Genomic DNA, 20585 nt, shown 5'->3' with positions numbered 1-20585 from the left:
TGCCTTATGTTTCTTCCAAATTCCCACACTGAAGCTTAGACAGTCAGTCTATCTGGGCATTAGACAGACCCAAGCTCCTTTATCACACTACATTCCTATAAACGCTACGACCTTGTCCTTCCTTAGATTTAGGGATTGACTCAATAAACTCAAACTCTGCTTACTGGTTGAATTACAATCTTCTATGAAGGCTTTTTAAAAAGTGAGAGATGAAAATATATGATGTTTTTATAGCCCAAATACTATCCTTTGCAGTAAACACAATATAAAATCGCCGTTTTTCCCCATCTTAAAATAAAACCCCACAAACCTTAGTTTTTATTTGGACTTTGACGCTATCTTAACATCATTATCACAAACATAGCAGAGTGAGCTGAACAAAAAACTAATTTGACAAAAAGTCCTCATTCTTAGGAAACAAATGAAAAAAAACCCCACAATAAATCAAAATCAGTGCAAGCACAGAGACTTTTAAGATAATTATTTATTCTGCAATCACCAAACCATAACATGACATGTTAATGGTCCCTCCTTGCTCCAGTCAGTTCAGTTAGACTTTTGATGCTCCCTCCAAAGACCCAAGGGATGGAAGGCCAGGGCCGAGTGACAGAATGGGATTCTGTCCTGTGGCGTAGGTTTATAGAGGATCATGAGCCACAGGGATGGTGGTCTCTGAACCCGGGTGGTGTTAGGAAGGATATCACAGTTTATCCTGTTCTAGTAAAGGACTACTCCAAACATCTCCCCTACAAACACTGAAAATACACACAACAAATTCTGGTTTTGTCTTTGTATCCCTGGAACTCGAAACAATTGCTTCCATATAGTAGGAGCTTAATAAATGCTTTTCTAATCAAATTAAGCTTGTTTGTGAGCACCACTGGTCTGGAAGCTAGTGGAGAGAGCACTGAGGTTAGAGTCAAGAAGTCCTGTGTTCAAATCCAGACTCAAATACTTAAAAGCTGTATGACCCTGGGCAAGTCACTTTCATCTCTGTCTACCTGTTTCCTCAACTCTAAAATGAGGACAACATTAACACTATGAGGATTAAATGAAATGATATTTGTCGAGTGCCTGGTCCATAGTAGGCACCATATAAATGCTTATTCCCTTCCCAGTAGTGCAGCATCTTTCACAGTTAAGGGGAACAACAGGCTCTGTTGAGTGATAAGAGTATGTTCCATTCCCTCCATAATGATGTTATCACACTCGCTGACACCATTCTGCATAGAATCAAGCAGCCAAGACACATGTTCTCATCTGTGGCACAGCAGAAAACAATCTAGATTTGGAGTGAGGAAAACCTGACTTGGAACTTCAAGTAGCAAATAGCTCACATTTACATGGGGGAAGGAAAGGGGAAGGGACTAAGTAGATGCTATGTAAATATGGCGTCTAGTCCATGCCAGACATTATGCTGAGAGCATTGTACAAATATTATCTCATTTGATTCTCACAGCAATCCTGCAAGGTCAGTGCTGGTGTTATTCCCATTTATAGTTGAGGAAACTGAGGTAGAATGAGTTTAAGTGACTTGCCCAAGTCAAAGTATCTGAGGACAGATTTGAACTTGTATCTTCTGGACTCCAGGCCCTGTGCTCTACTGACTGCACCACTTTGCTGCTACACAACTTTAGGGTGTACAAAGTACTCTGTGTATTGTATCTGATTTGATCCTATAACCATCCTGTGATGTAAGGGCCACTGTTATCTCCATTTTACAGATGAGGAAACTGAGGCTGAGAGCTTAAAAGACTTGTTCAGGGTCACACTCGGTGTCTGAGGCAGGTTTCAAAAGCAAACCTTCCTGATTCCAAGTCCAGTCCTCTATCCCCACAACACTTAGTGGCCTCTAAATGCTTTATTTACCTCCCTTACTTGCTCTGACCTTTGGTATATCATTTTATCTCTGAGCCTCAGTTTCCTATGGATAATATTATTTCTATCACTCACCTTATAAGTTGCTTTGAGAAAAGTAAGCCTCAGTTTACATTTACGTAATGCTTAATCATAGTAGCACATGGGCTAGTTCTGTAATTTCATCAGCATAGGGAACCCCTGGTATGACATTTCCATTTGCTGATACTGACCAGCCACTTGTCTGCAATGTAGATTTTTAGACAGTTGCCTTGGACACTGAGAGGCTAAGTGCATTGTCCATGGTCACAAAATTTGTCTGCATCAGGGTAGGGCTTGAGTCTAGGCCTTTCTAACTCCTCAGCCATCTTTCTATTCACTATGTCATGATGGTGCTTGACTGCTTTAATATAGTATTACGATAGATTTGTTTCTCATTCATTGATCCCATTCACTGTGCTACCTTTAGCAAATAACAGATACTGTACCGAAATGGGAGGTCCTGTATATTTTGGACTTTCTGGTTTATCTTCTTCAGGTTGTCCTAATGTACCTATTAAGTCATCTAAAGCATCATCTAAGGAACTCTGAAAAAGAAGAAAATAATTCAATAAATATCACTTGAGAGCAATGGATAGATGTTTGAATTTTGATGCCCAACTGAACACTGGGAAACAACTGAATATTGAATGTTCCTTAGCAATGAAACACTTCACAGTGGAACCATATCCTTAAAGCCTCACTATTGCACACAGTACTCTAGATGAGATCTGAGGAAGCCAGAGTATAGTGGGACTATCACTTCCCTCTTCCCAGAAGCTATATTGATCTTCATGCAGCCCAAGATCTCTCCAAGAGGAGAGTACCCAGAGGAGGGCTCACAGAATGGTGGTGAAGGGCCTTGAGTCCATGACATATCAGGACTGATTGAGAGAATTAGGCATATTTAGCCTGGAGAAGAGAAGACCAAAGAGAGGGAGGTTTTTAAGCCTCTGAAGGGATGTCATTGTGGAGGAGGGATTAGAACAGGAACAAGCATTTATTCCATAATTTAAAAATTAGATAAGTGAAAATTAAAAGAGAAGAAGTGACAAAGAGATAAATTTAGGTTTGATATCAGGAAAACCTTCCTAACAGTGAGATCCATGCAAAAGTGGAATGGGCTGCCTTGAAGGGGGGTGAGTTCCCCTCCTTGGAGGCATTTGAGCAGAGGCTGGAAATCTGCATGTCGTGGATTTTCGTAGCCCTGAAGATCCAAACCAACTTTTTAATCTGGTGATTGTCATACTATTGCTAACTCCTACAATGATGACTGCTCCTAGCTGATGCTTCTAGAGCCCCTTATATTTGCAAAGCTTTTTACATGCATCATCTCCATCTGATTGCAACAACCTCCCTGTGAAAATGGGTATTATAGTTATCATTATCTGTTTTATAGACAAGAAAACTCGGCTCAGATAAGCCAAGTGTGACTTGCCCATGGTTGCTTGGCCAGAAAATGTAAGGGGTGGGTTTCAAATTCTCTGGAATCCAAGTCCTATTCATCTCATGACTTCAGTAGACTTGATTCTGAATGTGAAAAAAAAAATCAAATATGACCCCTGAAAAGTCTTATGACAGCCGACTGGGACACAGAGGGGTTAAGTGACTGGCCCAGAGTTACAGACTGTGTGTGTGTCAGAGGTAGGTAATAAATCTGTATTGGTAGAGGGGATTTCCACAGTAGGAGTACCTCAGTCAAGTAAAAAACCATTTATTAAATAAATACCTACTATGTTCCAGGCACTTTGTTAAGTGCTAAGAATCCAAAGTAAGACAAAATCAGACCCTACTCTCAAGGAGCTCACAGTCTAATGGCAGGGGGAAGGGCCTGGGTTGGGGAGGAGACAACATGTTCATTTTTTTTAGCTTTATGAAATGAAATTTTAATTCAACCTTAAGTTATTTGAATGGGATAAGATTTTCTATAATACTTACATATATCAATGTAGTTATATCTATACATATAAATGCGTGTATAACTACAATTTATTATATACATATATAGTACATATATTTACTATATATGTATATACTACATTTACTATATATGGATTTACTATATTGCATATGTAGTAAATTAGAGCTATGCTTATATTTAATAATTTTCTATAGAAATGAAACTACAAGACCTAATAAAAAATTGAAGCGACTTTCAGATGTTTAATATTTAAGCAAGAACACAAACACTTTCAGTTTACTACTATACTGACCTGAAAGTAGTAATTTATTACAAAGATCTTTCCTTTAGTTAAATCCTTGGGTGTTCTTAATTACTCCCACAGAATATGTTTACTACTAGGACCTATAAAACTAAATAATCACATCGGATTGGGGAAAACAACACGACAAATACGAATAAATGCTGTATGTGAGAATCTACTGTGGTTGTCTTACCTTTTCAGAAGGTTTATTGGACTCAACTTTTACTGGTGCAGGCAGAGGCAGGGATTTATTTTCTTTGCTCTGCAAAAAATAAGAAAAAACCATGGAAGTATGCTAAAATTAACAAACGTCTGTCCGTTCTAAGTGTTTTAAAATGAAACAGCCTTACATAGTTATAAAGTGGTTCACAATTCTTCACATAACTCAAGCATCTATTATTAGCCTGTTTTCTTTTAACCAAGATAAGAAATAGAGGCACACAAAAGTTGACTTGCCCTTAAATTCTGGCATAAACCAAGGCAAGTAAGAATTCATAGCCTTTCTTTACCTTCTTAATTAGGGTTTAATTTTTAGTGAATGACTGGCTTTCTTTAGATTTACAATCTAATCTGCTTAAATTTTGAAATCAATCCTAAGTGGGCTGCCCATCTATTATGAACATGATATGTGGTATTTTCTTCATGTGCATTTGGGGTCAGACTTTAAAGTAGAGAATCTCCCTGAGCTGGCCCAATCTCACCACCACAAACTTGTATGTTAATTGCCTACTTAGAACTTCAAGAAATCCAAGTCCTTCCTCAGAGTTTTGGAAATTTGCCAATTATCTGCAAACTCCATAACTGCTCTCTAGTGTTATATTTCTATAAAAAGAAAATCCATATTTTTTATCTCTCATTATATTAAAGGTTTACCTTGCAATGTAGTTCTCCTCAAAGAATCTAATGAATAAGTTGCCAAGCCATGGCTAAACATTAGAGTTAATCCAAAGTCAGGATTCTGGCATGTTCTTTCAGAACATTCTGTCTACACTCCTGTAGATACTATAATTCATATGATCAAAAATCCATCTTGTATCTGCCTAAGAGTCCTCTCTATAGCAGCCCCAACAAAGGAGTCAAGTGTCTACTTGAAGGCCTCTAGTGAAGAGGAAACCACTACTTCTGAAGGCAGTCAGCTTCTGGATGGCTCTGTTAGGAAATCTTTCCTTACATAAAGAAAAAACAAAAACAAAACTCCCAGAACTCTTGGCAGCTTCTACTGATTACTTTTAATTTTTCCTTTTAAGTAGAACAAGTTTTCCCTTTTCCCAATGAGAACCCCATAAATGCTTGAAGATAGCTGTCAGTTCCCCCCCCCCCTCTCTTTTTTAAGCAATCGGGATTAAGTAACTTGCTCAAGGTTACACAGCCAGTTATTTCTTGGTGTGGTGCTGAGTGTCTGAGCCCGGGATTCGATCTCCAGGTCATCCCAACACTGGAGCCGGTGCTCTTACTCGCTGAGCCACCTGGCCACCCCTATGCAATTGGGGTTAAGTAACTTGCTCAAGGTTACACGGCCAAGTGTTTCTGGGTGGGTGCTAAGTGTCTGAGCCCGGAATTTGATCTCCAGGTCATCCTGACACTGGAGCCGGTGCTCTTACTCGCTGTGCTACCTGGCCGCCCCAAGTCCCTCCTCTCTTTAGAATTTTCTTACTCAGGCTAAAGATCCTCAGTTTTTCAACTTATTATTACATAGCATTTTCTCCAGTCTTCTTATACTCCTGCTCACCCTCTTTTGAGCATGGTCCAGATTATCTATATTTTTCTGAATATGTGATGCCTAGAACTGAACATAAGATGTGGTCTAACCAGGGCAGAATATGGCAGAGTCTTGCCCTCCCTTACATTGTGTGCCTCAAGGTAGCCTAGAACAACATTGGCTTTTATGGCTGTCATGTCATATTATTGATTCAAATTCAGATTTTAGTCAGTCCATTAAGACACGCAGGTCTCTTTGTTATAGAAACTGAGAAAAAACTGCCATTGTCATCCTGCACTTCTAAAATTGATTTTTAAATTTAAGTATAGGATTTCACATTTATATCTATTAAATTTCATCTCTTTTTGGTTCACTGTCCTAAACTGTTTAGATCTCTCTAGATTCTGACTTTTTCTGCAAAGTTCAATGACTGTTGAAAACTGAACTAAAAGTTTTACATACATCTCAGCTTTGCTTTACAATAAAAAAAGATGCATTTAAGTGCATTGCATTTAGGTGATGTGAAAGTTCTATAAAGAAAAGTAAACATCCATTTGGCTTTACAGAATGAAATTTTAATTTTGACCTCAAGTTATCTGAATGGGATAATATTTGATAAGTCCCTCTAAAGTTACCTTGAAGAGAGATAGTTAAGCATGAAGCACAGAAGTGGGTGATAGAAGAATTAGATATTAATATCTGGAAAACAGATGTGATACACACAGGCTCACAGTGACTATGTTAACAATAAGTGCTTATTGACTTCATAATAGAGTTTGCCAGATGTTGCAACTACAGAACCCACTACAGTGGTCAATCACAGCACTAGCCAGAGACTTGCTAGGTGACTTAGTCCGAATGTTAAGATAAAAATTTTAAAAGACTGCACATCTGCAAATGATGTATTCTGAGACTGGCAGCTGTTTCAACCCAGGAGGGTTTCAAAGCACATTCAACTTCTCATTCCTTCTTCTTGATCCATGAATCTCTTAGATCAGTCACCTCCTCTTCACTGCCATGGTTACCACTGCAGTTCAGGACCTAGCCATCTCTTCACGAGACTAATATAAAAGTTCTAACTGATCTTGCTCCCTCTAGTTTCTTTCTTCTTTATGTACTTCTCATAGCTACCAATGTCATCTTCCTAAAGCACCCAAGGAGGCTGGTGGCTCCTCAAAGGATACCAAGTAGAAGTAATAAAACCCTTCAGATCTACAACTCAAGGCCCTTTGAAATTTGCCTCTAACCTATCTTTCCTAGCCTTATTCCAGTATTTCTCTTCAGAAATTTATATTCCAACTAAACTAGATACTCTCTGTTGCCTTGTTTTCTCCTGCCTTCTTTTATTTCCATACATTTAAAATTGCTTTCTTGCTAGGCCTGGGATAGTCTTCCTTTCCTTTGAACCCATCACTACTTTTGCCTATTGAGTTTTGCCTTCCTTAAGGCCTATGGAGCTCTCTTCTCAAATCTCTGATAGCACTTATTTTGAAATATATCTAACAGCAACAAATAACTCCCATTTAGGGGAGGCAGCTAGGTGGCATGGTGGATAGAGCTCTGCGTCTAGAGTCAGGAAAACCCATGTTCCTGAGTTCAAATCTGACTTTGGATATTTACTAGCTGTGTGACCCTGGGCAAGTCACTTAACCCTGTTAGCCTCAGTTTCTTCAGCTGTAAAATGATCTGGAGAAGGAAATAGCAAACCTCTCTAATATCTTTGCCAAGAAAACCCTAAACGAGGTCATGAAGAACTGAATGCGATTGAAAAATGACTGGACAACAACAATGCGCTCCCATTAACATCATGCTTCAATGTTAACAGAATGCTTTCTGGCAGCCTTATCACCCAGGGACCATTTAGGTAAGCCTGAACTTCTTTACTATGACTACATGCTTCTTGTAGACAGGAAGGTACTCCAATTTCATCTCTACGGAGGCCAATGAATAACAGATGCTTAATACATGTATGTTGAATTAAATCTCACCCCTAGCCCTTAACTCACTGTCACTGGTATTATCAAATAACAATTAAAGTTCACATGTGCACACAGTGCTAGCACCAGCCACGATACAGGCTGCCCTCAAAGGCTTAGTTCATTTTTAAATTTTACTGCCTTGGATCTTAAGTTTCAGTTTAGCTTTAAGCTACTAAAGTTTAAAACTGAACTCAGACTTTGGGGACACCCTGTATCAAGCAGATGAAGAAGAAAAGTCCCTGCTTAAGCAAAAAAAAAAAAGAGCTCTTAAGCAAAAAAAAGTTATCTAAATGATGTTTTTCCTACTTTGTAGCATTTCAACATTTATTTATATGCTTGTATAACCTATCAGCTCATTTTCCTATTTCTTTTGCAACAAGACTTAAAACTCAGCAAGGTATAGTAGGCACTGATTTGGAGTCAGGAATATCTGAGTTAAAATCCTGACATAGATACTATCTTTGTGAGTCTGAGAAAGTAATTTAATCTCTGCCTCAGTTTCCTCATCTGTAGAATGAGGCAGTTGGATTCAATGGCCTCTGAGGTTCCTTTGATAAAAAGATCTTTGAGACTTTTTGATGTCTTTGATTTTAAAATAGGCCTGGACATTGGGATTAGAGGAAGAAAAAGAAAAAGGAAAAGTATGTGTCTGTTGTACAGTCCTGTCAGATTCTTCATGACCCTGTATGGGGTTTTCTTGATAAAGATACTGGAATAGTTTGCCCTTTCCTTCTCCATCAGATTAAGGCAAACAGAGGTTAAGTGACTTCCCTAGGGTCACACAGCTGAGTGTCTGAGATCTGATTTGAACTTGGGTCTTCCTGATTCTAGGCCCAGCGTTCTCTCCAATGAGCCATCTAGCTGCCTCAAAGTATGTATTTACTAGATTGTTACCATGAACCTGTTTAGATTCTTACTTTGTAGATTTGTTCTCTCACATCTACACCTGACTCTATAGTAAAGTCACCTTGGTCATGTCTCAGGATTAGAAAAAATTTGGAGGAAGTACCCCTTGGCCTATTTGTTACCTCTGTACTCCTGGGCAGGACCTATTGGAGGTACCAAGTGCCCCAACTAAGTCACCCCAGAAAAGGGCAAAGCACCTGAGGGCTCACCATACCCAATACGGCAGACAGACTGACTGAAAAGCTCTGCCCCTCTGTGTGGATGTACGGTGAGTCTTCTCTTTCCCAGACACACTTCAGAATTTTCTATCCAACTGGTTTTACCTGGGGGCTTTCTGTTGGTTTTCCTGCTGTTGGCTGGTCAGAGGGCTTGAGGGTCTCTTTTCCATCAAGAGAATCCTTCGTTTCTGTGACCAACAGCTGCTTGGAGGGGCTTTTTTGCTACGAGCATAGAAACAGATGTATTATCAAGATAACATATTTTAAATGACAAGACTGATGGATTCCTCCGAGTGGGTCAAGGGAGACACACAAGAGCAAAACCAAACTGTGGGTACCCACCTTTTTGTCCTCCTTTGACGTTTCTTCATGAGCATCTTTCCCACGAGGCTCAGCAGCCTGACAATTTCAAGAGGTACAGAAAACATTTAACTGAAGCCCATGTGCAAGGAAACAGTGGTTTCAAGCCATTGAGGTGGCAAGAAAACAAAGGGCTAGATCCAAGCATTCAGTTTCTCTTGGGAAAAACATCATTAAAATGTTCAGGTCCTACCAGGTGACTTTAAAAAGGCAGTTGCATGTTTTGGGGTCAATACTTATTTCAAACAATACGCCTATAATGTGGCCAGTTTGCAGAATGCCAAGAGTCCATGAAAAATAAAGAAAGAAATCCATTTCTAAACCATCACATTAGTTAGCATGTTGTTGTAACTATTTAGGTGATGGTTTGTCTTTCACTTCTGCAGACATATGGATGGGGGGGGGCGGAGATGGGTGGGAACTGGTGATGTCATCCACTTGCAAGTCCATAGGAAAGAATTTCTGAAACTTCAGGGAATGAGGCTAAAAATCCCTCCTCTCCTTCCTAGGTCTCATAATGCATTTTGATAGATCAGACTTGATTACCTGATTGATAACTGGTGATACAACAAAAAAAAGTTTAATTCCTAGGGATTCACCTCCACTAACCAATCCAGACCAATCTGGATTGCTTTGCTGGAATATTCTCTCCTGCTTAAAGTAAAAGAGGTGCTTTACCCAAAGAGTCAATTCATTCTTCAATTCTATTCTCTGATATTTGTCTTTCTGCCCCTTTCCCATGTTTTATCCTCTCACCTTGTTTTCCTCTTAAAACTACACACCCAAAGCCTAAAAGTTGGATTTCAATACAATAAACTGCTATTCCTTATGTTTAATTTTCTATTATGAGACATCACATTTTCATTTTAGCAAGAGTTATACTTTAAAGAGTAAGGACTGGACTTGAGATTCACTAACATAGGCAAGTACAAGCAGAGGATTCTCTCCCTACCATCTCAGGTTGGCACATTCTCTGAAACTGGTCACCTTTCTGCAACTTACAGTCAAAGAGCTATCTAGGTCACTGAGAGGTAAGTGACTTGCCCAAGGTCACACAATATGTTTCAGTGCCAAGGCTTCAAGTGCTTCTCCACACAATAGGTATATACAAAATAGTAATACAGCTCAATTACTTACAGAATATTAGAGTTGCAAGGGACTTCAGAAATCATCTAGTCTAACTACCTCATTCTATAGATGAGGACACCCAGGCCTAGAGAGGTAAACTTAATTGCCCAAAAGCACATAGCTAGCAAGTAGTGGAGATGAATGGCAAACCCCATCTTTGGATCTCTGGCTCCATACTCTTTTTACTACTCACTATTTTGCCATCTACAATTCTTTGTAATAAGAAGAATGGGACAACATAAAAAAAAATAAACTTCATACCTTGGTGGACTGTGATTTTTCTTCAGTTTCTGTTTTTTTAGCCTAATGTCAGAAATAAACACAAACAAGTAATTTTACAAGTTTATAAAGACCGGCATCCCCCCCACCTCAGAGAATGGTACATAAAAGAGCAAGAAGACAGAAACAGTACTATCTCTCTAACTTCTAAAAATAACATTTATTGAAGTCATAAAAATTGTATTTAAAACTCTAATTTTCCTCCTTCGCTTTTCCAAGTGATACTTTACAATCTACATTTTTTCCCCCTACACATTTCAAGGATTCTTAAGAGTTCTTCAAATGTCTTGTGTCACATTATCACTGTGCTCATTGTTATCAAATGTCATTGGTGGGTAATAAGTAAATAGCCAACCACAGTTCCCAACCTTCCAGGTCAAGGGTGCTTCTATGTATTCTGCTGCCATTGAAGCAAAACTGGTTTTTTGATCTGTGTACAACATACTCACCTTGAATTTTAGCTGATGGTTTAAAATCATGAAATGTGTGATAGAATAGTGAAAGTAGGAGAAGTTAACTTCAGTGGCAAAATGTTTCTGATGCCAAAGAGAAATTGCAGGCTGGTGCCTAGTTCTTTACTAAAATGGTGATCTTAAAATATTAATATTAATAGCATGTGCTGAGCAGGTGAAGTGACCATTAGTAAACTGTGCCCATGGTGTCACAGACTCACAGAGACACAGAAATAAGATGAGCCGCATGTCACCTGGGGATTTTTCCTTTTCTTGTCATGATAATGCATTCCTTTGGTCTGTTTGATTGGAGTAGCCTGATGTTACAACACACATTTATCAGGGCTTCAAAAAAAGCTAAAGTTTAATCAAACAGTCAAATGCTTTAAATATAGAAAAGGTAAAAAAAAAAAACTTTCATGGTTCTCTTTCTCTATATAGATTAATATGTTTACATGCATACATATAAATATTTATATATGCATACATATATGCATATATGCATAAATATATACCATATGTACTCCAAAAGTGAACTTAATTTAAAATCAAATAACTCTAGCAAAAATTTCAGAAGACCCCTTAACTTTTTGCTAACTGCAAACTTAGTCGATTTCTTCACTGGAGAAATAATCTCTACTTTTGTGTAGCTGCTTCATGGATATTGTTTATACGTATGATTCCAAGTATTAAGTATGTGGTTATCAACAAATCTATAGGGGCTACCTTCAATAGTGTTCCAAGTTTCTATCAATACAATCTTAATGTACTTTATTTTAAAGTTTGTAAATTCTCTCTACTAAAACATATGGCAATGCACTTTTAGTTGGGATTTAAGGAATTGCTAGAAGCTCAGAGAGGCTCAGTTATTTTTGAACATTTGTTATGCAGTCATTCAGGTGACCAGGACAGCTAGGTGGTGCAGTCGATAGAGCCCCAGGCCTGGAGTCAAGAAAACCTGAGCTTAAATCTGGCCTCAGACACTGACCAGCTGTGTGACACTGAGCAAGTCACTTAACCCTTGCCTTAATCCCTTAAGGGTTAAGCAACCCCTTGACCCACTTGCCTCAGTTTCCTCATCTGTAAAATAAGCTGGAGTAGGAAATGGCAAACCACTCTAGTATCTTTTCCAAGAAACCCCCAAATGGGATCACAAAGAGTCAGACATGACTGAAATGGCTGACTGACAAGAACAGCAATGAAATAAATGTTTACTGATATGTATTATACGAGATTGGAAGTTTGGTCAAGATGTGCTTTCTCTCCTCATGAAATTTTCGTTGTAGAAGATTAAATATTTTGGAGTTTATAACTGCCCTTCCCATCTGTCACTACTGCTGACTGTATGCTTATTGTTTTAAGAAGCCAGATGTTGAAATGTTCTACACCAAAGCACTACCTTTTCTTATTTTTATAGCTTATCCTCTACCTAGAACACAGCACAATAGGACATTTTGTCTGACACCATAATTGAGAGGCCCAATCACTTGCATAGTGATGAATCACTCAGCATACCAAAGCCTTGGTACAGAGGGATTGTTTCTCCAGGGGAGGCAACAACAACAACAACAAAATATTCCATGTTCAAAGGCACATTTTAAAGAAAACAGAAAAAAGTCTGTACTTTGGATCCACTCAGACAGCACATTCAGTAATGATTTCTTCTTCATGCCACTGCCTTTATTTTGTTTTTTGCAGGCATAATTTATTGGGGGTTTTTTTTTTTGGTTTAGGAATGAAATAAACCAAGTTTAACTCAATGTTGTAGTTCTTTGACAGTGTACATTTCTATTCAATACACATTTTTTGAGAACCCACTGTGTGCCAGGCACTATACATTGTAAACATTTAAAAACGCTTGTTGCAATGAATTATATGTTGGCAAAATACTATAAAAAGACATCTAATTAATACTCAAGCAGATTTCTTTGCATGATAAACTGTGCCAACAAAAATTATGACTGGCTACTAGTACAGCCTTATATTTGTGAAATGCACATATTAATCTGTAATCATTATCTGACATTTATTAGCTCTGTAACCTTTGGCAATTCACTTTGCTGCACCTCCATTTCCTTATCTATAAAATCAGTGAATTGAATTAGATGACATCCAAGGTGTTGTGGTGGATAGAACACCAGGCCTAGGGTCAGGAAGATCTGAGCTCAAATCCAGGCTCAGACACTTACTAGATGTGTGACCCTGGACAAGTCACTTAACTCTGTTTGCCTTAATTCTTCATTTGTAAAATGAGAACATACTGGAGAAGGAAATGGTAAACCAGTCCAGTATCTTTGCCAAGAAAATCCCATGGATAAGTCCATGGTGTCCTGAAGAGTTAGGCACGACTAAATGACTGAACAATAACAAAATCTCTTCCAGCCAGAAGTGTGCTAATACAGGTTTAACAATGGGCTCTCCAAGAAAAAAAGCACCTTTAGATTTAATTTTAATTATTAACATTTTCTCCATAACTTAAGTCTAGATAATCATCAAAACAATAAATCAAGGCCTGATTTTTAGCCAAGGTGTAAAGGCTCACACTAAACATTTAACAACAGGTTCTTCTGAGCTAGTATGTGACCTGGCCCCAGCACCTGCTTCTAGCTCTTAATCTATGATCCTATGATCACTATTTAATAGGAGAGACTTCAATAAGCACTGTTTGTAAAATAAAGTAATAATAACAAAAGTAATGACTTGTAGTCATGATCTTACATGGGCTTTTTATGTTGTTCTTCAGTCATTTCAGTTGTGTCTGACTCATCATGACTTCATTTGGGGTTTTATTGGCAAAGTTACTAGGATGGCTTAGCATTTCCTTCTTCAGTTCATTTTACAGATGAGGAAACTGAGGCAAACAGGGTTAAGTGACCTGCCCACGTCACAGCTACTAAGTGTCTGGGGCCAGATCTAAACTCAGGAACATGAGTTTTCCTGTCTCCAGGCCTGACACACTATCCACTGTGCCACCTAGTTGCCCTTACTTGGGCTTACTGTCACCATAAAAGTGTGCCTAAATAAAAAGATAGGCTCTGGCATAATTCAACTTCACAAAAGGAAGCTTTTCTGGAAAAAAAATTAGTTTGGAGACCACATGGTCGTCAATTCTCATGAAACTGCTCTGAGAAAGCTGAGAGGAACCTGATGCATATGAAGAAGAAAATTAGTAATTAGGGTTTATGTAATTTGAACCCTCTAGCAATGGTGGGAAGCCAATGGCAAGGGTGTCAATGATCAGGAATGAGCCAGCTGTTGACTGCATTCTGTCCCACATACCTATTTTCCCCTCCTTTCTCCTCATTCTTTCTTTACTTTTTCTGATCCTCTCTTTTCATCCAAGGTCTACACCTTAGGCCTGCCAATACTGCTCATGGTTTTTCCTTAGCCTGTTTGGTGGCTAAAGTGACTGCTGACACTGGCTGCAGAAGCAGGGTCATGTGGGGACGTGGGGGATGAGGGAAGGGAAGCAGTACAAGTCATATGTCCAGGGCTTGAAAGACAGAGTATATGTAGCTAACGAAAATCAGGCAACTAGCTAAAAAAAGAATCAGTATATAGCAAGATGGGTCAGCTCTTAATTCATTAGGTTGCTCACTTTGTATTGATTTATCCATGTACATTCTTTCAATGGAATAGAAGTTCCTTGGAAACCTGGGCTGCTAGGATTTTGTATCTTAAGTCCCCAGTTAGCATAGCTGCTTTCATATATAAGTACTTTAGGTTTACTGAGTTGAGCTAAGAACTCCAGAGTGAGGAAGAATCCACTATATAAAAATGCAACCCAACTTGTCGAAAGCTATAACTTGGGGGAAGTACTTCCTACCTCAAGGCCACATTTTTCTCTTTGTAAATGCCAGTCATCGTTCTTACTTCCTGCTCTGTGGAACAATTATGAATTACCTTCCTAGTGACATCTTTTGCAGAGATGTATTATGGCCTACCTAAGTGTTTTCTTCTCCACGCTAAACAACCCAAGGTCTTTCAATCTTCAACCAACAAATCCTGATATGGTAGGAGCTCAAAGCCCTGCAGCCTAAGAAATCCTCAGCTTTGATTCTCAGAATAAAACAGAATACACACACACACACACACACATACATATATATATATATATATATATATAAAAGAGATATACAATAAACGTATCATACACATGCATATAGAGAAGGAGAGAGAGAGGAAAAGGAGAGGAAGAAGGGGAAGTTTCCAGGGGAAACTTCAGAAAGTAAAAATAAGCAATCATCTGCTTGAATTCATTCTGTGTACATGAAATGCATATCTGGACATGTTTGGTTAAATTTAATGGACAGAGAATAACGAATCATCTTTTAAGAAATTCTATATTCATTTCCCTTCCAATATACTAGGCACCTGATGAGACTGCTGGAGAAATCACAAAATATTTCATCTGTCTATCTGCTATCTTGAAACTCCCTCAGGAGTGAGATAAGAAATTTAAAATCCAAGGGGCCATCATGACTCACAAACTCCTGTTTTAATAGAAATTTATAGAGACTACGGGACTTTAGAGGCACTAGGTAGTTCAGTGGATAGAGCTCTGGGCCAAGAGTCAAGAAGACCTGAGTTCAAATCTGTCCTCAGACATTTACTAGCTGTGTGACTGACCTTGGGCTAATCACTTAACCTCTATTTGCCTTAATCCCCCGGAGGAGGAAATGGCAAGCTACTCCAGTATCTTTGCCAAGAAAACCCCGTGGGCAGGAGATCCACGGGATCATTATGAGTTGGACACAAGTGAACTGAACAACAATCAGAAGACTAGATTATGGTGGTGTCAGAGGCAGGTAGAAACAGAGGGGCCTCTTCTCCACACGCAAGGATCCCTGAGACCTGAATATCGACTTAGTTTTCAAATGCAATGTTATCTATGTTTTCTTGTATTTTCATTCATTTTGTTATATATTTCCCAATTACATTTTAATATGGTTTAGCCTCTGTTCAGGAGTGCTGTTAGGGTCGGTTATACAGTGTGTGATTAGATAACTGATGTTTGACTCTTTATTCTGATATAAGGAAAAGCTGGATTCCAAAAGGTACCTGTGAATCAGGAAGTGGTTCCTATAACTCGAGTTGTCTAATTACACAAAGAAATATAAAACCATTTGATAGGAATTATCATTCCATACTTTTCCAAACACATGCACAAAAGTTTAAACCAAGTTAAAGTAGATTAATTTCCAAAGGCTGTCACATACCTTGGCTTCTGTAGGATCCATACTGAGAGTACTGGTTGAAGCAGGAAAGGAAGTTGATTCCTGGAAAGAAAAGGAATAACATGACCAATGCTTTTTTTTTCTCCAATTAAACCCCATATTTTCCCTCATTTCCTTCAGAATCATATCCTATTTTTTTTTTTTTGTAATTAGCCTCATAGGACATGGAATATCAGTGTCCACAGTAGCTCAGCAATTAAAACAAAAATTTCAAAAAATTTTTTTTGATTACATGTAAAATTTTTAACATTCTTTTTTTTTTAATTTTGAGTGTCAGGTTCTTTCCTTTCTCATCCCTCCCATCTCATTGAGAAGGCAAGCAATTTGATATAGGTTACAAATGTGTAGTCATGAATAACATATTTGCAAATTAGTCATGTTGTGAAAGAAAACACAGACCAAACATCACCCCCCCCCAAATAATAAAGACATATTTAAAAGTATGCTTCGATCTGCATTCAGACTCCACCAGTTCTTACTCTGGAGATAGAAAGCATTTTTTATCATGAGTCCTTTGGAAATGTCTTAGATCACTGCATTGCTGAGAATAACTAAAGCATTCACAGTCGATCATTGTACAATATTGCTGTTACTGTGTGCACTATGTTCCTGGTTCTGCTCACTTTACTTTATATCAGTTTATGTAAGTCTATCCAGGTTTTTCTGAAAACATCTTGTTCATCATTTCTTACAGAACAATGGTATTTCATCACAATCACATACCGCAACTTGTTCAGACATTCCCCAACTGATGGACATCCCTGCGGTTTCTAATTTTTTGCCACCACAAAAAAAAGCTGTTATAAATATTTTTGTATATACAGGTCCTTTTTCTTTTCCTTTCTTTCTTTTAAATCTCTTTGGGATACAGACCTAGTAGCGGCATTGTTGGGTCAAAGGGTAAACACAGCTTCATAGACTGGCATAGTTGGGCATAGTTCAGAATTATTTTCCAGAATGGTTGGATCAGTTCTCTACTCCACCAATTTTCCCACATCCCCTCCAACATTTGTCATTTCCCTTTTCTGTAATATTAACCAATCTGATAGGTGTGAGGTGATACTTAAAAGTTGTTTTAATTTGTATTTCTCAAATCAATAGTGATTTAGAGCATTTTTTTCATATGTCTATAGACAGGTTTTTTTTTTTTTAAAGCAATTGGGGTTAAGTAACTTGCTCAAGGTTACACGGACATCTGTTTCTGTGTAGGTGCTAAGTGTCTGAGCCTGGATTCGATCCCAGGCCATCCCGACTCTGGGGCTGGTGCTCTTACTCACTGTGCTACCTGGCCGCCCTTCTATAGATAGTTTTGATTCCTTCTTCTGAAAACTACCTGTTCATAGCCTTTGACCATTTATCAATTAGGGAATGACTTGCAGTTTTATAAATGTGACTCAGTTCTCCATATATTTGAGAAATGAGACCTTTATCAGAAACACTTGCTGTAAAATTTTTTTCTTAGTTTTCTTCTTTCCTTCTAATCTTGGCTGCATTGGTTTTGTTTGTGTAAAAACTTTTAAATTTAATGTAATCAAAATTATCCATTTTATACCTTTTAATGTTCTCTATCTCTTGTTTGGTCATAAATTCTTCCCTTATCCACAAATCTGACAGGTAAACTATTCCATGCTCCCCTAATTTGCTTATGACATCACTCTTTATATCTAAATCATGTATCCATTTTGACCCTATCTTGGCATGCAGTGTGAAATGTTCATTTATACCTAGTTTCTGCCAAACTGTTTTCCAGTTTTCCTAGTAGTTTTTGTTGAATGTTGAGTTCCTGTCCTAAAAGCTTGGATCTTTGCATTTATCAAACACTAGATTACTATTGGCACTTACTACTGTGTATTGTTTAAATAATCTATTCTACTGATCCACTACTCTATTTCTGATCCAGTGCCAAATCGTATTGATGATTACCACTTTATAATACAATTTGAGATCCGGTACAGCTAGCCACCTTTCTTCACTTCTTTTTTTTTCATTGATTCCTTTGATATTCTTGACCTTTTCTTCTTCCAGATGAATTTTGCTATTATTTTTTCTAGTTCTATAAATTTTTTTTTTGGTAATTTGGTATGGCATGGAAAAAGTAAATTAATTTAGGCACAATTATCATTTTTATTATGTTGACTCAGCCTACCCATGAGCAATTAATATTTTTTCCAGTTGTTTGGATATGACTTCATCTGTGTGAAAAATGTTTTGTAATCATGTTCATATAGTTCCTGAGTTTGTCTTGGCAAGTGGACTAAGATGTATTTTATATTGTTTGCAATTATTTTAAATGGGTTTTTTTCTATCTCTTCCTGCTGGACTTTGTTGGATACACACACACACACACACACACACAAAAGCGTATATATACTGATGACTTATGTAGGTTTATTTGATGTCCTGTAACTTCGAAGTTGTTTATTATTTCAGTTAGTTTTTTAGTTGATTATAAGTTGATTTAGTTGATTCTCTAAGTATACCATCATATAGTCTGCAAAAATTGATCATTTTGTTTCCTCATTGCCTACTCTAATTCTTTCAATTCCTTTTTCTTCTTTTATGGCTAAAGTTAGCATTTATGTACAATACTGAACAATAGTGATGATAATGGGAATCTTTGCCTCATCACTGATCTTACTGGGAATGCTTCATGCTTATCACCATCACAGATAATGCTTGCTGATGGTTTGGGATTTCTCAGATCTTTTAATGTAGAAGCTTCTAAATCTTATGTTATCCTGACTGTGACTCCAAGATATCGAATTATTTCTTTCTGGCTGCTTGCAATATTTTCTCCTTGATCTGGGAGGTCTGGAATTTAATATTCCTGGGGTTTTCATTTTAAGATATCTTCCAGGAGGTTATTGGTAGATTCTTTCAATTTCTATCTTACCCTCTGATTATAGGATATCAGTTTTCCTTGACAATTTCTTGAAAAATGATGTCTGGCCTTTTTTTTTTTTTAATCACGGCTTTCAGATAGTCCAGTAATTCTTAAATTATCTCTCCTTGATCTATTTTTCCAGTTCAGTTGTTTTTCCAATGAGACATTTCAAATCTTTTTTTTTTCATTCTTTTGGTTGTCTCATGGAGCCGTTAGTTTCTAGTTGTCCAATTCTAATTTTTGAGAAATAATTTTCTTCAGTGAGCTTTTATTCCTTTTCCCCCGATTTGGCCAATTCTACTTTTTAAGGAGTTCTTTTCTTCAATGAATTTTTGTACAACTTTTTTTTTTTCATTTTTCTTTTTAAAGAGTTCTTCTCTTCAGTAGATTTTTATGCCTCTTATCATTTTGCTTATTTATGTAAGGTGTTATTTTCATCAGTATTTTTTGTACCTACTTTACCAAGCTGTTGACTATATTCTTCATGATTATTCTGCATCATTCACATTTCTTTTCCCATTTTTCTCTACCTCTTATTTGACTTTTCAAATCCTTTTTGAGCACTTCTAGGAGTTATTTTTGGGCCTGAGATCAATTTACACTTTTCTTTGAGGTTCTGCATGCAGCTGTTTTGATTTCATTGCCTTCTGAGTTTGTGTTTTGATCTTCCCTGTCACCACAGTAACTTCTAAGGTCAGGTTCTTTTTTGCTTTTGTTGTTTGCTCATTTTCCCATCCTTTTTTACTTTTAACATTATGTTAAAGTTGTGCTCTCAGATTGAGAAGGCACTATCTGAAGCTTCAGGTTTTTTGTTTTCCAAGCTAGTTTCGGGGGGCCATTAAGTTCTCAGTTCTTCCAAGGTAGTAATATCTAAAGAGGGGTGTGGTCCTTGCTCAGTTGACCTGTGCTCTGATCTGCGAGTGGCCAGAATCACTTTTTCTGCCCTAGAACTATGATGAGAGATCCTGGGATTGCAACATGGAACCTTGTATGGCAATGCAACAGGGTCCTGCTCCCAGTGCCAGCAAAGAGTCCTCTGTAATCTCCTTCTAACCAGCTATCTGACTCCCTTACCATCTGTGGGCCAAGAGCTCCAGAAGCTTCAGTGGCCCCAAGGCCTCCTGCTGGCTGGCCAGGGTGTGACCTGCCCTCTCACCCCAGTGAGGCAGACCTTTCTACTGACTTAAGTTGTCTTGGGCTGGAAAGCTGTTTCACTCCATCTTTTTGTTGGTTCTGATACTGCAGAATTCATTTTGAGGTGAGAATTTGGGAGAACTCAGGTAAGTCCCTGACTTTATTCCACCATCTTGGCTCTGTCCCAGGTCAGCAACTACCAGCAGGAA

General features: G+C 38.0%; 1 protein-coding gene across 5 annotated transcripts in view; it reads right to left on the bottom strand.

Annotated features, from left to right (window-relative positions):
• The window catches only part of CAST (calpastatin), a 127761-nt gene that overhangs the window by 40861 nt on the left and 66315 nt on the right, over nt 1–20585 (bottom strand). For all 5 annotated transcript variants that reach the window (XM_069085152.1, XM_069085155.1, XM_069085150.1 and 2 more), the window contains 6 exons: nt 16341–16400; nt 10652–10693; nt 9245–9301; nt 9008–9124; nt 4294–4362; nt 2346–2444 (listed from right to left, as the gene is read on the bottom strand). In XM_069085152.1, the coding sequence (XP_068941253.1) occupies nt 2346–2444; nt 4294–4362; nt 9008–9124; nt 9245–9301; nt 10652–10693; nt 16341–16400 (444 nt within the window). The remainder of the gene's footprint in view (nt 1–2345; nt 2445–4293; nt 4363–9007; nt 9125–9244; nt 9302–10651; nt 10694–16340; nt 16401–20585) is intronic.

This window comes from Petaurus breviceps, unplaced genomic scaffold (assembly GCF_028583685.1).
Source record: "Petaurus breviceps papuanus isolate PSGF00001 unplaced genomic scaffold, PetGlider_PUasm1.0 175, whole genome shotgun sequence".
NCBI lineage: Eukaryota > Metazoa > Chordata > Mammalia > Diprotodontia > Petauridae > Petaurus > Petaurus breviceps.
This window is presented reverse-complemented; position numbering and strand designations above follow the sequence as displayed.